Source organism: Sapajus apella, unplaced genomic scaffold (genome assembly GCF_009761245.1).
Source record: "Sapajus apella isolate SASKATOON/1434 unplaced genomic scaffold, GSC_monkey_1.0 scaffold204, whole genome shotgun sequence".
NCBI lineage: Eukaryota > Metazoa > Chordata > Mammalia > Primates > Cebidae > Sapajus > Sapajus apella.
The window spans coordinates 890,182-900,357 of record NW_022437144.1 but is presented as its reverse complement, the minus strand read 5'-3'; the positions used below and the strand labels follow the sequence as shown (position 1 = coordinate 900,357).

General features: G+C 50.5%; 1 protein-coding gene across 1 annotated transcript; it reads right to left on the bottom strand.

Moving 5' to 3' along the window:
* Positions 1-246: 246 nt before the first annotated feature.
* Positions 247-3,772, bottom strand: LOC116544059 (uncharacterized protein CXorf49-like). Its single transcript, XM_032270158.1, is given in 7 exon segments — positions 247-287; positions 836-881; positions 1,177-1,253; positions 1,784-1,940; positions 2,511-2,706; positions 2,708-3,112; positions 3,114-3,772. Coding segments are annotated over 7 exon segments (1,542 nt in total). The 5' UTR covers positions 3,734-3,772.
* Positions 3,773-10,176: the final 6,404 nt, after the last annotated feature.

Sequence of the window (10,176 nt, the reverse complement as noted above, 5' to 3'; positions counted from 1 at the left end):
CTGTGAACTGCGGTGGGAAAAGGGCAAACGTAGCGGAAGAGAGGAAGCCTTGGCTGAAGAGGATTCGGAGGGAACCAGCTTGGCTGCAGCTCAGGGGCTCCAGGGGTAGCAGCTGCACATCTTGTAGGAAGACGCTGGCTCCATCCTGTGAAACAGAGCAGGTTCAGGGACAGGACCCCAGCCAGGGCCAGCACACAGCCCTCCTAAGCTACCGGGATTGTGGCAATGGTGTGTGCAACACTGACGTCAAAGGTTCTGGAACTTGTCAGTGAAGTACTGCATGGTCGCTGAAACAGGCAGAACCTGACCCTCCAGACCCAGTGAAACAGAAACCCACCCCCTGTCCTCTTGGGGAACCGCCTAGACCTGAAACCTGTAACCCCACCAGCCCTGTGACTGACTCACCCACTGGTCACCTGAAGCTAAGGTGGAAATGCCTTCTAAGCGGGAAAGTGGTTCTCAGGTGTTGGGGCATCCCAGAACCGTTCAGAATGTGTTTCCAAGACAGATACGCCAGCCACCAAGCAAAAACCGCACAAGCCCTACCAGGCAGCAGTTAAAGGGAAAACACATGCGGTATCTCTAATGGCCCTAAGAGAAGGAGATCTCTGGGACTCATGGACAAAGTGTACATGGAGTTCAGATGACCCTTGCTGTCTGTGCACACCTCAGCTGGAAAGGCACAGAAGGCTCCAGGGCCAGGCCTGCTTGGTTCTCTTCCCCAGAGGAAAGTCAGTCCCGGTGATGCGGCCTGCACCTGCACCCCAGCCCCACCCTCGGCACCTGCAGAAAGACAGCGCTGCCCATCCCTGCCCCAGCCAGGGCTCTGTCATACCTAGTTGCTCCCTAAGGTCCTCAACTTCCCTCTGCAGCCAGACACACTAGACCACCAGACACGGGAGGAAGAGAAATGGTCACGGGAGGAAGAGAAATGGTTGGTCAGCTCTGGTCCCCTCTCTCCCTGTCCTCCCTCTCTCCCCCAGCCCTTATAGCACCCATAGCCTGCAGCCCGGTAGTGAGGTAGATTGGCACAGAACCCTCAATAAAAAGGCAGCACCCTCTCTCTGTGGGGTGTGGAAGACAGAGGCCTGGGGGACCCAGGAACCGGTTTAACCTGGACACGGATCCGACCATCTAGTGTGGACCTCTATTTCTAGGATCCACACAAAGCATTACCCGAGGACAGCCCTGGGCTCCCGGGGGCGGCTGCTGTCTTTCCGGTCTCAGAGGATGGACACGTGGCTTCTGGTCACCTGACAGAGACCACAAAACTGTCCTTCCAAGTCTCCCAGTGAGGTGGAAAGGGCCTAACAGTGTCTAACCTGAGGCAGCATCACCCTCTGCTGGCAACACGTTGGCCCTGCTCTGCCCAGCAGCTCCAACCTTCCCTGTGGGACTGCCTTCCCTGTTCCCCAGTGTGAGCCCATGTGCACCTGTGGCCCCCTAGTGTTTCGGCTCCGGGTTGGACGCCAGCAGCACTGCAGCCACAGGCAGGCCCTAGGAGGGGCAGTGTGGCTGAGCAGGACTTAACAGAAAAGGGCTCAGTACTGCCAAAAGTCTCCTTCCAGAGTTGGAGTTTGGGGCGCTGCTCCAAAGCGCCCCGCATCACACAAACCCCACTCAGAGCCAGCCCCATCGATAGCCCGTTTCCCGTGGGACAGCTGCCTGGGTGGGAAGGGAAGCCTGGGAACAAGGCTGAGCCCCCCAGAAGTGACACAGCCAGAGGTTTCCCTCCCTCCCCGACCCCTCTCCCCTCCACCCCTATCAAAACTACAAGACTCACTGGAGGTTGCATGGTGTCTGGTCCCGAGGCCTCCCAGGCTGTAGGCCGAGGGCTCTGAAATTCCTGGAATTTGGGGAGCTCTGATGCCGGGGTGGCCGCTGCTGAATTCTCCATGACACATGGACAGGCAAGACTGCCCTAGCCTGTGAGAGCGAAACTAAAACAAATTTCTTGCGGTGGAGCAAGCAGTGATTTCACGTGGGGAGAAGTTGTGGAAAGGTAGCGACTGTGGAGCCTAATCTCATTAGCACTTTCTCCCTCAGTCGGCCCCAGGCGGGAGACACAGCCCAGCCAGGGAGAACACTGGGGATACTGAGATAGGCCGGGCCCCCTGCCAGGTGGCTCGGGCTACAGCTAAGGAAGGAGGAATCAGGAAGTGGATGAGCCTAGATGCCCCAGCTTTGCAGCCCACACTTTAAGGGGTCAACCGATCCAAACCAGCTGCCAGCCCTGCCTTCCATCCCAGCTCCCCTCTGGGGGAGGAGGCAGGACCCTACAGAGTGTCCAGAGGCATGCCCATCACGCACCTAGTGCTCCCTTTAACGTGTGCCTTTACAAGGAAGACCCCAATCAGGCATTCTAGTGTCCCTGGGCTCCCGATGACAACCCTTGAGCAAGGGACAGAGGGGGCATGGGTAAACAGGTGTGTGCTGGAAGAGAGGAAGCATGGGGGGAGACAGGAGGAGGACTTTGAAGAGGGAGAGGAGCGCGAGAAGGGTCTACTCACTTGGGCCCCCGGCATGTCATCTCTATGTGGGTCATTATCCTCTCTAGCCGCAGCCTGGCACTCCCTGGTCCTACTTCCTGTGGCTTTCCTCCTGGCAGGGCTGCTGTGCTTAGGCTTCTGGGGTTTCTTGGACATCCCCTGCGGCCACACACCTGAGAATGGCTGGATGGTGGCCGGCTCCTGGGGAGTGGCTGAGTCTGTCTTGGCGGATAGGAATTGCTCTCCCCGGGGCCAGTTGAGAGGCACCTCCTTGAAACTTCTTCTCCTGGGCCATCTTCCTCCTCTGAGGGCCCCGGGGCAGGGCCCCTGCCATGGCAGCTCCTGAGCAGCTGGGCCTGACCTCCACCTTTCCCAGGGCCCAGCTCTGCATTTTCTTCCAGGGAGAGTTCTCCAGCTCTCCCACAGCCGGCCTCTCCACAAGTGGAGTGAGTCCGCGCGGAGCAGAGGTCAGGAAAGGGCCCGGCACCGGCGGGAAACTCTGCTGGCGGTGCCTCCGTGTGCCTGCTGTTTTCTTGGGGCTCGGGGACTTGGCATGGCTCCCTCCGTTGCTGCGAATGCCCACTCTCATCGTCCGCAAGTCGCAGCTCTCATCTGTGGAATCAGTCTTCCACAGACAGCACGGCGGGGCCTTTCGCGGAGGGCTGCTGGGGATCCACGCGGACTCTCCATCTGCTCTTCGAGCCCCTTTGCAGGTGTTGCCAGGCCAGGCCTGCCCCGGGACCAGTGACGTGGAGAGGGCCGGCGGAGGCATGATGCTTTTTTCCAGGACTGGGGCCCAGCGTGCCTCTCTCACTGGGACCGACCTCCAGTCCCGCCCAGTTGTCAGCGGACCCTTTGGCAGCGGCGCCTTCTGGGGACGGGTGTCCCTGGACGCTGGTGGGCGGCACGACGGCGGCTGGCTCCTCGGCCAGGTAGGACGAGTGGTCCACACTGTCCCCTTGGTCGTCGACCGGGGTGCCAGGCGGAGCTTCCCGGCCCCAGAGCACCACCCTTCCCTGCTCTATCAGTTCGCTGTCTGACTCCACACTGAAGCCCCCCGGGTCTGCAAACCCACCCTCGCCCTCGCTCTTGCACTTACTGCTTCGCAGCACCCCCAAATGAAGGCTGTGGACGTGGCCGTGGCCCAGTGGTGCTCCCGAGCTTGCAGTGAGGGCGCCAGCCTGTTCACCACCCTCTGGGCTGAAACTGGCCTCCAAAAATGACACCTTGTCAGAGGAACTCATGGCCCCAGTCCAGTCAGCATGGGCTGTGGGGAGACGGTCTTCCTGGTAACGGTCGGAGGGGAGAGTTAAGCCCAGGCAAGCCCAGCTGAGGGGGCCACGCAACAGGAACAGGAAGGCCTGCGGGACACCACAGCCCTCACCACAGGCGACAGTTGTCCCTGACATCTCATGGCTTCTGCGCATCCTCTAAGCCCGCACCGCCCCTTCTCACTGGTGTGCCCTTCGCCAACCAGCGCACCTCTTGTTGGGCGAGGCCTCTGGGCTTTACCCAATCGGGACACGGGGGCTTGGTTTACCCGGACACCTGTCATTTGACTGGTTGCGCTCCATTCAGAGTGGGCACTGGAGCTCTCCACCCACCTCTTTCTTGCTATCCTGCCGCCTCTGGCCAGGCACCTACTTTCCAAGGAGAGCCATGTGTCCCATCTGTAAGGCAGGGGTCAAGGGGAGAGCTGCCCCCAGGTCATCAGTTTGGGAGAGTAAATGTGATGCACATGAAGCACCCGGAGCACAGAGGAGCTGCAAGCATCCGTTCTACACCAAGAGGTAGCACCCAACAGGAACATGGGCAGGGAGGCCCACAGTCAAGAAGCAGGGGTTTTAGAGTTGTTTCTGCTAGTGCTGCCAAAAACACCATTGTCGTTTTCCTAGGGACTCACTCACTGTGTGGAACCAGTAACGGCTTTGGGTAACACGGACATCTTAACTAACTTCCTGTTCATGAACACGAGATGTGTCTTTGCCTTTTGCATCTTTCATCAGTGTTCGATCGGTTTCATTACGCACACCTTTCATCTCCCTGGATAAATGTATTCAGAAGGGTTTTGTTCTTTTCCTGGTATTCTAAATATATTGGTTTCCCGCGTGTCTTTTTCAGATAGTTTGTTGTTAGGGCATAGAAATGCGAGTGATTTTCGCATGTTACTTTTCCATTCTGCAACTTCGCTGACTTTGTCTATTAGTTTTGACCATTTTTTGGCGGCGTGTACGTTAGGGTTTTCTCCATGTGAGATCATGTCATCTGCAGGCAGAGATAATTGAGCTTCTTACTTTCCAATTTGGATGCCTTTTATTTCTTTTTCTTACAATAGGTGATCAAATCAGCACGTGGTTGTGTGCCCAGGAGAGTTGACTGGCATGTGAGTGTGGTGGTTTGGCAGGCCAGAGGTTTTCCACCTCTCCCAGCCTCCCCCACCCCACTGTCGTTTATTCACAAACCAATTTACACACGGCAGGTTTGCGACTCTTAGAGAGCTTAACCATTCCAGGAGTAGGAGAGGTCCTGAGCAAAGCAGTGCTTTTGCTCACTTGCAGAGGTGGATGGGGATGGAACGGGGAGGGTGGCCTCTTGGGAGGGTTGTTTGGGAGGATCCGTGAAACGCTTATGCACCATTCACTACGTGCCTGGCTCTCTTCTGTGCCTTGTCGCTACATGTTAACTCATCCTCTGGACAGTTTTAGGTGGAAGTGTCTGCTATTGCCACCTTCTTTCAGATAGAGAAGCAGACACAGAGAGGTTCCTGACTTGCTCAAGGTCATTCATTTGGCTGGTGGGTGTCAGCTGCAGGTTGGAAACCAGGCAGGCGGGCTCCATGGAGTTCCTGCTTAGAGCTGAGCCTCCTAAAACTGAAAAACACGTTTGCAAGGATGTTAAATCCCAAGACACCAGAAAGTGCCCGCAGTCGAGTAGACTTATTTATCTAGTCTTATATTCCAGCCCCTTAATCCAGCACTCTCAAAATCCATTCCCAGGGGTATTTCCCTGGCTCCTGCCTGTACAGGCTATCTCTTGCTTGGCATATAATCTCTATTCTCCTTTATCCGGCTCAGCATTACCCAGCGAGGTGACAGACAGCATATGGGGCAGCCCCTGAGGGAGGCACCCATGGCTTTGTGGGGGCCTGGGCTGTGTAGCCCCTACCAGCATGGGGCCCAGGGTAGCACTTGCTAGGGCAGGAAGGCTCACCCTTTACACTCCATCCAGCCATCTCCATCCCATAGTTCAGGTGCCTGGGTTTCTGCAAACAGGGACCCATCCTTCACATAACAGGCCTGTGTTGCTTGAGGATGCCATCGTCTCTGGAGCTCTGTATCATTTGCTATCAAATTATGTTGATGTGGTGCTCCTTAGTTGTGTCTGCTCATCTCCTGCAAGAGGTGAGGCTCTTCTTGGAAGCAACCAAAGAGGCCTTCTGGGTCTTAGATCCAGCCCTGAACTGTTTGGTGACATCCCATAGTTTCTCATTATGTCTCTGAAGGGCGCCAATATTTTTAGCCATCAGCAGCTACGTCTGCCATTTATGTAGACATTCTTTCCTCCATCCTGTTCAAAGGCCCAAATCTTCTTGTTGACGAAGACGAGACCCTCCACTGGATGTTTACCATGAGTAACTGAGGGTGAAACCTTAAGCCGTCCATAGCTCACCTTGTGATCGAGATCATCCATATGCCATGTTATCCGTCAGGATGACATCCTCTTTGTCATTCTGAAGGTGAGTTGACCCATCCATAAAGCCCCTCTTACTACTTACTGTCTTTCCTCAGACCACTCCTGGGACCTCCTTTGTTTATTCAGGTTCCCCAAAAGTATAGAGGCCAGGATGTGATTGGATGGGAAAGATCATTATAGGGCAAATGCTTGTGAATTATAAAGGGGAAGGAACAGAAGCAGGTGGGGAAATTCTCGTGGGTGACACAACTGTCACACCCATAAAAGAGACGTGGGAGAAGTAGGGTTGGCTAGGAATCTCACACGCAGTTTAGTTGTAACCAAGATTCGGCTGCACTGATGTGAAGTCCCCAGCTGCAGCTGTCAGTTCAGGAGTCCTTGTCTTGCAGCCACGTACCCCTGCCATGCTCCATCACTATCTGGGAGCTGCCCAGAGGAAACGTGGTCTTGGGGCAAACTTAGTGGTGGATCCAGAGAAGTGGCAGCTGGAGTTTGTCAATCAGCTTTGCCCCCTGCAGTACGAGATCTGAAGAGCACATTTCCACCATAAGGAGGCAGGAGTTAAGGACCACTAACGTTCCTGTTTTTTTTGTTGTTGTTGTTGTTTGCTGTTTTGTGGCTATTTTTTTAAAATTATATTTTAAGTTTTGGGGTACATGCGCAGATCGTGCAGGATTGTTACATAGGTATAAACATGCCATGGTCGTTTGCTGCATCCATTCCCCCATCACCTACATTAGGTATTTCTCCTAATGTTAATCCTCCCCAGCCCCCAATCCCTTGCTAACCCTCCCCAGTCCCCCCACCCCCCAGAAAGCCCCAGTGTGTGATATTCCCCTCCCTGTGTCCATGTGTTCTCATTGTTCAACACCCACTTATGAGTGAGAACATGCAGTGTTTGGCTTTCTGTTCTTGTGTCAGTTTGCTGAGAATGATGGTTTTTAGCTTCATCCATGTCCCTGCAAAGGGACGTTCTTTTTATGGCTACATAGTATTCCATGGTGTATATGTGCCACATTTTCTTTATCCAGTTTGTCATTGATGGGCATTTGGGTTGGTTCCAAGTTTTTGCTATTGTAAACAGTGACGCAATGAACATACGTGTGCATGTGTCTTTATAATAGAACGATTTATAATCCTTTCAGTACATACCCAGTAATGGGATTGCTGGGTCAAATGGTATTTCTATTTCTAGATCCTTGGGGAATTGCCAAACTGTCTTCCACAATGGTTGGACTAATTTACACTCCCATCAACAGTGTAAAAGTGTTCCTATTTCTCCACGTTCCCCTCTCCAACATCTGTTGTCTCCAGATTTTTTTTTTTTTTTTTTGTCAGACGGAGTTTCGCTCTTGTTACCCAGGCTGGAGTGCAATGGCGCGATCTCGGCTCACCGCAACCTCCGCCTCCTGGGTTCAGGCAATTCTCCTGCCTCAGCCTCCTGCGTAGCTGGGATTACAGGCACGCACCACCATGCCCAGCTAATTTTTTGTATTTTTAGTAGAGACAGGGTTTCACCGTGTTGACCAGGATGGTCTCGATCTCTTGACCTCATGATCCACCCGCCTCGGCCTCCCAAAGTGCTGGGATTACAGGTGTGAGCCACCGCGCCCGGCCGTCTCCAGATTTTTAAATGATCGCCATTCTAACTGGTGTGAGATGGTATCTCAATGTGGTTTTGATTTGCATTTCTCTAATGACCAGTGATGATGAGCTTTTTTTCATATGTTTGTTGGCTGCATACATGTCTTCTTTTGAAAAGTGTCTGTTCATATCCTTTGAGTGACTGCCTGGTGGCGTGATGACTAGGACAGGGACATAGAAATTCATGCAAATTTAGGTCGGAAATTACGGGTTTAGTTTTTTGACTAAAATCTAGTCAAGTTTGAGGTACTGGCATAGGACATGCAGATTTCACTTAGAAGTTTTTGGGTGGGTGTGGTGTCTCATGCCTGTAATCTCAGCACTTTTGGAGCCCAATGTGGGAGCATCACTTGAGCTCAGTATTTTGAGGCTACAGTGACATTTGATGACATCACTGTACTCCAGCCTTGACCACTAATTGAAACTATGTGTCAAAAAAAAATAGGGAAAAATGAAATTCCCTTCTGTGGTTTTAGAGCTGTGTCAGTGCTAGAGTTCCAGGTTTACCTATCATTTATTCCTTCAGCAAGCATTTATGGAAGTGCTTTTCTACACAGTACTCTCACTTTTCACATCCCCTGTGGTTTCCCTTCTGATCCCATTCCCTTCAGCCTCATGAGGAGTAACCTTTCTTCTGAACTTGTCTTCTTCATTGCCTTTCCTTTCTTTTAGTTGTTTTCCACATACCTTCATATTACCAAAAATATCTATCCAATAATATGTTTCTAACTACATATTCCTGACAATACACATTTTTTTCTCTTTGTATATGTGGGATAAGTTATATTATGCTTCACTTCTCCCACACACTTGTGTAACATATTTATCCTTGTTATTGCATGTGTTATGCAATGATAACGTCCATTATCATTGCTTGGTGTGATTTCATCAAGCAAACACAAAGTTGATTCTTATTATCATGATATTGACATTCGGTAAAGTCACTGCAAACACTGAAGAAGGCAATCTTGAAACACTGATCCTAGGTGAAGCTCCCGTGATCCTGTCATCACAAGATTTTCATCAGTCTATCAATATATAACCTTGTTTCATGTGTATTTCTGTTTAAAAACACCTCATTTGTTACATATTGTTGATTCAACAGTATTGAAATTATGGCCAACAACAAGCACTATAACTCATGTTTGAACAAAGCTTATCTAATACATATATTTTCTCCATAAGGCACATCCCAGCCATTTTGCTCTATGAACACTAGACAGCATTTAAGATGCTTGGGATCAATTTTAATGGTGAAATCACTAATAAAAAGCACAAAATATGGAATTTATGGTACTAAAAAACTCAGAAGAGGACTCTTGCTTACAGTATGAGAGCTGAAACAAGAAGGCAGAGCTTCCCATTTTTTGATCTCAGACGGTAACCCACTTGTGCTTTGAGTGACTCAAATATTTCCCTGCTGTGCACATGTCTGTGAATGACCCCCAAAGTGTGCCTGTATTGGTTTTGAGTTACAAATGAAGTTTAGCAAGTAGATGGATTTGCAGATATGGAATCTGTATGTAATAATGATCAAGTGTATCTCAATCTGTATATCCATCATATGGTTGATGAGCATTTGTGTTGTTTCCAGTTTAGCAGATATTACACACAGTGTTACTATGAACCTTCTGGGGTGTGTTTCCTGCTAAACATGTGCAAGATTCCTGCGGACCAGAGCTTTCCAACTTTTGTACTGGGACACTGGGGCCATTAGCCCTGGAGGTAGCCAGCAACCAGACAGAAGCCCCTGGGCCTGCTGGGTCTTGCCCTGAGCAGCCTTGTGTTCTTACTCCTGTGTACCATACAAGGATGATTTTCTGTGTGGGCCATAGGATAAAATTTCTGGGAAACTATGTTCCAGTGTTTCCACCTTGGAGTTGACTTGTTATCTCATAGGAGAGGCTTTTCTAAATTTACCAGATCATGCCAGGTATTTTACCAAGTAACTGTGCTAAATTATACTCCTATCAAGGATGTTTTAAGTGTTTCAGTTGGCCTTCATCCTCATCAACATTTGATTTTTGGTAATTGATAACTACAAAATTTTTGCAAATCTGGCAAATGTGAAATTGTATGTCATTGTGGTTTTAATGTGCAATTCCTTGATTAATAATGACATTGAGCGTCTTTTCATATGTATTGGTCTTTGGGGTTTTCTTTTCTATGAGTTGCCCATTTACTATCTTTTGCCCATCTTCCCCTTGAGTTGTTAGCCTGTTTACTTGTGGAGCTTTTTATGTATTCTGTATTTTATTTCTTTGATGATTTCATATGATGTCACTTTTCTTCACTCCAATTATTGTGCCTTTTAATGAAAAGAAGGACTTTATTTTATTTTACACAACGT